The sequence below is a fragment of the Arachis ipaensis genome, chromosome B09, assembly GCF_000816755.2.
Source record: "Arachis ipaensis cultivar K30076 chromosome B09, Araip1.1, whole genome shotgun sequence".
NCBI lineage: Eukaryota > Viridiplantae > Streptophyta > Magnoliopsida > Fabales > Fabaceae > Arachis > Arachis ipaensis.
Window position 1 is genome coordinate 138,431,241 of NC_029793.2, and position 6,348 is coordinate 138,437,588.

General features: G+C 34.1%; 1 protein-coding gene across 1 annotated transcript; it reads left to right on the forward strand.

Moving 5' to 3' along the window:
- LOC107619282 (probable serine/threonine-protein kinase At1g54610) lies at window positions 1,892-5,539 on the forward strand. Its single transcript, XM_016321536.2, has 7 exons — window positions 1,892-2,611; window positions 3,066-3,350; window positions 3,446-3,763; window positions 3,849-4,070; window positions 4,372-4,466; window positions 4,628-4,727; window positions 5,028-5,539. The coding sequence occupies exons 1-7, from the start codon at window positions 2,171-2,173 to the stop codon at window positions 5,349-5,351; spliced, it is 1,785 nt and encodes a 594-aa protein (XP_016177022.1). The 5' UTR covers window positions 1,892-2,170; the 3' UTR covers window positions 5,352-5,539.

A 6,348-nucleotide genomic window follows, 5' to 3' on the forward strand; every position in this document is an offset into this window, starting at 1 on the left:
CCCAACGTTTGGGGTAAATCCTATTTGTGTCCCTAACGTTTAAATCGTCCTATTTGTATCTCTAACGTTTGTAAAAGTGATTCAATGTTATCCTGCCGTCAATTACACATCATGAGCGCTTTAGTTTGAATTTTAAAAATCCTTCTTGAAGTTAGAATACAAATAGAATCATGTTCCACTCCGAAAAATAACTCATCAAAAGTTGAAACTAATTCCTACAACATTTATGTAATTCACTTTTATGGGAACATAATTGAATCTAAACACAAATAGTGGGTATAATATTAAAATCAAACACATCCAAGTGAGACCTAATTGAGAATGAATATATCCAAGTGAGAATAATTGAAAAATATAATCTGATTTATTAGTATAATTGATAGTAGGATAACATTGAATCACTTTTATAAACGTTAGGGACACAAATAAGACTTACCCCAAACATTAGGGACAAAAACGATACTTTACTCTATTGTATATAAATACATGTATAGTTTAATTCATTTTTAATGTGTATTTGTATTTCAATATGTATTTTATACTGTGGCTGACTTTGGTGACTGATCTTGGTGTACACGTAGCATAACCCATATAATATAACTACCAATTCGGTATCTAAAAGAGATTTAGTGGCTGACAAAAAAATTTCTCAAAGATGTTATCGATAAAAAATTGAAAATAACTCTTAAATAATTTGAAAATACGATAAAAGTAACTAATAAGTATTATATTTTTTGTAAATGACAAAAAAAATTTATATTTAATAAATGATTTATTCATTTGATCCGATTTTTATCTATCTTTAATTGACGCCTTTTATGTTTCCCCTCATTTTATTTGTTAAATTTAATTGATAAGATCATTTCATGAAGTAAAAATATCTCACATCACCCAGATTGAGAGTCATCTTGTTAATTTGGCGTCGTCATTCTCGTATAGTTGTCCTTTTTCCATTCTCTATAGGAGTTAGAAGCTTAACTAAATCTATAATTGACTATATTTGATGGAGGTGAATTTTTTTTAATTTTATTTTACATTTAAGTCAATATTAATTAATTTTCTATTTCCATACTAAAAATATTAGTCTCTTTAATATTTTTCATAATTTAATTCAATTAATTGAATTCTTTTTGGCTGAAATTCTTGCTTTAATAATAAGATAGGAGTACGTAAATTTGATTAGATCATTAATAAGCAACAGTGATGTACGCCATGTATCGGTTTTTTATTTTTAATATGGAGGAGAGGTTGGTGTGTTGTAGCTTTGTGGAGAGTACAGGAGCTTTACCTGCATGTGGTGTTAGGGGAGTATAATTTGGACCGAGGGAGTTGAGTACAGGAACACGAAGGGTCCGTTTTTTTTTATACCAACTCATGTGTTCGAAAAAATATTTTGTATACCGGGTCCGTTTTTTTTGTATTGAAAAACAAAAAACACTAATCGGACAGTCCGATTTGTTAATGATAAATTTTAAATTTTTTCTCTCTCACAACTCGGATCATCCGATTTGGTAATTCAATTTTTTTAAACAGAATTCGAATGGTCCGATTTCTTCTATCCCACATCCATGTATAGCACCCCCATCCTCCATAGCAATGCATAACACACAGAGGCATGACATATCTAAATTTTTTAGCCCCATGTATCATCTTCTTATCTTAATAAACAATTGCAGTATTTTTACAGTTGAAATTTTACTCAAGGTTTTAAATAAAATATATATAAAAAAGTAAAGGACAGAAATAATGAGGGAATCTGGTGTGCAAAATTCTGACGAGGTTGCCGGCAGTTGGGACCCACACACAAGAAGAATATCTGGATTTCCTGTCTGCCCAATGACAGACACGTGTGCATTCTCTCTCTTCTCTCTCTGCGGAGAAAGCAAAGAAAGAAAACATGTTCAGTGTGTCTCAACTCAACTCATCAGTGAATCCCAAGAAAAGAAAAAGCACCCATTTTGCTTATTTACAAACTACACACAGCAACATTCCAAATGTGCCGCCCATGGCCGCCTTCTCCTTCTTCCCATTTCTGTCACTATCAACTTCACATTCATCATTTCATCCCACCCCAATTTCCTCCTTTTCTTTTTTCTAATTCTACTTCTTCTCTCTCCTCTGTCCCTCCAATAAAAAGTATCAAAGAAGAAGAAGAAGAAGGGGTGCTTTTATGGGGTGTGTTCAGGGCAAGACACTTGAAGGTGCTGCTCATGAACCCAAGGGACTAGACAGGCTCAAATTGGAAAATGGGTATGTGTCAAATTCTGATTTTGTTGCTCACAGAAGATCCACTGGTCAAAAGTATGAACCTATGCAGGATGCTAATGGTAGGCATCATCATCATCAGAAGAGAGAACAACCTCAACCCAGAAACCTTGCAAGAGTTAATGAGCTTGCTTCTGTTCCTGGCGGCAACAATGGTGAAAGTGGCAAGGGGAAAGGGGGTGTTACTAGAGAGAGGAAGAAGAGAGAATTGGCAAAGAAGAAGACTTTTGAGGATGACTATGAGATGGTTGATGGATGGCCCAAATGGCTAGTTGATAATGTTCCTCCTCAAGTCTTTGGTGGATTGGTCCCAAGGAGTGCTGAATCCTACAAAATGATTGATAAGGTCCCTATTTCTCTTTCTCAGTTCCCTCTTTTGATCTTGATTATGCAAGGCTTCTGGCCATTAGGATGAAGATTCAAGGGTTATGCAAAATGATTTGGGCATTCAATTCATAGTGCTGAGCTATTTATATATTTTCCTTGTTTGAATAATGAAATCCAGAGTTTTATCTTCTTACATTTGGTTTAGTGCACATGTCGAAAGCCTTACTAGTTATAACTGTTGACTTAAGTTTAATCAATGATCTGATCAGTTACTTTATGAAAACTGTAAGCAATCATGGAACCATGTTATTGATTTATGTCTAGTATAGAAAAGCAATAATCTTCTGTGGTCTTCAGCTTCAATCTATCTGTTCTTCTTTTCAAACATCGAAATTTGATAGGTAAACTTTAGAGAAGTTAATGGCTGATGTGAGCTAGCCAGTTGACTTGGCCTGTTTTACACATTTATGCAGGTAGGACAAGGAACATACAGCAATGTGTATAAAGCTCTAGATCGGGACACCGGAGAAATTGTTGCTCTAAAAAAGGTCCGCTTCAATACATCAGAGCCCGAAAGCATTAAATTTATGGCAAGAGAAATCTTGATAATACAAAGATTGGATCATCCCAATGTGCTAAAACTTAAAGGATTAGCCACTTCAAGAATGCAATACAGTATATATCTAGTTTTTGACTTCATGCAAACGGATTTGACAAGAATTATCTCTCATTCTGGAGAGAGGCTAACCGAGCCGCAGGTTGGGAGTTTCCCACTTTCCCTTCACTGCCATTTTAGTATTTGGATCCCATAATTCTCCTTTATAATCTTAAAAGGTAAAATTGTATATTGTAGGTCAAGTGCTATATGCAGCAATTGCTTTCTGGTCTGCAGCATTGCCATGAGAGGGGAATTTTACATCGAGATATAAAGGGATCAAACCTTTTGATTGATAGAAATGGAATGCTTAAGATTGCAGATTTTGGGCTAGCCAACTATTATAGTCCAAACCATGAGCATCCTCTCACAAGCCGGGTCGTGACACTGTGGTATAGAGCCCCTGAGTTGCTGTTAGGTGCCACGGATTATGGAGTTGGTATTGATCTATGGAGTGCTGGATGCCTCCTTGCAGAAATGTTCACCGGAATTCCACTCATGCCTGGCCGAACAGAGGTGATACTACTGATATTATGCCATTTTTTTTCAACTTTCCGGTATCTATATGTTACCACTACTCATGAAATATATCTGCTTCCAGGTTGAGCAACTTCATAGAATTTTCAGATTATGTGGCACACCATCAGAGGAGTACTGGAAAAAATTTAAAATATCTGCATCATTTAGACCTCCAAGGTCGTATCGACCTAGCTTTCTAGAAACTTTCAGGGATCTCCCTCCATCTTCTTTGGGGCTTTTATGTACCCTCCTTGCTTTGGAACCGGCATTCCGTGGAACTGCATCTAAAGCTCTTAATAATCCGGTGTGTGCAAGTATCTATTGACAATTCCCATTAAAATGTGCACAACACATCCATAACGTTCATTTTGTATCCAAATGCTATCTTTGTCTATGAATCTGCAATTTTGCAATAGGAACATTCATGATGGTTTTGCATTGGCTTTGTTGATCATGAAGCAATTGTAGACTTAGCAAGCAAGCTCATGTGTGTCCAATATAATATTAAGTTCAGATTGCAATTGCTAATGAATAACTAGGAAGTAAAATCATTGCATGAGTAAGCTATGCCAAACTTCTCACATACAATTATCTTTGGCCTGCAGTTTTTCTTTACAAGCCCGTTGGCCTGTGATCTCTCTGGTTTGCCTGTAATCCACAGAGAAGATGATGAACATGATCAAGCCAAAGAACAGATCAAGTAAGTCACTTTGGCTCAAAATATGACATTGATCAATCAATCCAATTTTTATTTTCCTAGTTTGATGAACATATAAATCTTGACTAAATAAATAATCTGAATTCTTAGTTATGTAATGGTGAAAAGGTAGAAGAATCTCATTGCTTTGCTAATATTTCTAGGTACATGAACTCTAAAATCAGGCGTTCTCGTACATACCTGGAGCGTCGCAAGAGTCTAGCTCCCAAGAGGCAGATAGAACATACTGTGTCTAACAAGGAGGTAAGTTTCAAACCATGTGCTTTAGAAATCTTTGATTTTCATGCATAAACCAAGGCAAAATGGTCATTAGATGATGCTAATGATAAACTAACAACTCTTACATGATGCTTTCGGTTCCTATTAATATTTTGATCACCTTTTATGATGTGTGACTGATACATCTCTGATGTTCATTGATCCATTTGATTTTTTTCTTTTTTCTTTTCTTTTTTTCTGGTTATGCATATGTTTCTAGCACAACTACTTTGATAGTTGATTCATCGCTTAAGTACTGAGGTATTGAATTCACATAATATCTAGGATTCAAGAAGGAATGTGGAACCTGAAACTTACATTCCAAGCGAAGAACCGGGTAGCGCAACCATAAGCAGTACCTCATCTAGTGTAAACCCTGGTGTGGCTAAGGAGCAGTTTCCACTTTTGGCTTCAGATAAAAAGGTGGCTCCAAAATACCATCACCATGGCAATGTTGCTGAAATTACAAGGTACCTTCCTCCATTACCCAAGTCAAAACCAAAAGCAACCCAGAATGATGACTACAACAGATTCAGTTTCAGGAGTGCTTCTACCAGAGAATTTAGAAACTTTAAGAAGGAGGACTATTTACTCTTCGAAATTGATTAGAAAATTTTGTACAATTTTTTATGGATATTGTAAAACCACCTTGCAATTAGTTACTATATCTCAAATATTGACCCTTAAAAATTGTACCTATAGAATTAGAAACATACAATTGGTTCAATTCAATTAGAACCTGTAATTGATTGATTGTTTTCCACTGAATCATTAATCATCAATGGTTAAAGTAAATACTTATTGGTTTTCATATCATTATCAAATTTGGATCATACTTATCTGGGTTATCTTATTTCCCGTGTAGAGAAATGCTAGGAGCCATCAAAATTTATTGATTTTAGTCATCATTTAATCATTAACTCAATTTTTTAAGGCTAATTCGTTTAGTCTAATAATCTAACAACATATTTTATGCTATATTTTTAAATATTGATGGCTAGCTGATAGTCAAAAACAATAACTTTTAATGATCATCTAGCATTTCTCTCCTGGATATTATGTACTGAATTCTTTGTTCTACATACCAAATTATTGTTGAAAGATTACTTGTAATATAATTACAAAAACTAGTAAATTGCATGTCAAAATGAACCACGTTTTCGTTCCTGTATCGGCTTCCCATAATCATGGTTAAGATAATTCAAGTTGTTTACATAATGAAGAAGTGCAGTAAGTTGGAATGTCACTTTCTAATAGAGGTGATCACGGTACGGTTTGGATTAGTTTTGTGTCAAATATTTATCTGATCCAGACACTAATTTTATTTAAGATGCGATTTGGATTGGATAATTTTTTTTTAACAATTCAATCAAATTTCAAGCGTTTTGGATTGCATTAGATTTGTGACTTTGTAAATTTAAAAAAAGTAAATATACATAACAAGTCTTATCACCAAATTCTAAATAACTAACAATGACATAACAAGTCTCAATAGTATCTTAAAAAATCAACAATAACATAATAATAAAAATAAAATTATAAATTCATTAAAATAAATAAATAAATAAATAAATTTTATTTTGAATTCATAAAATATTCACTATAT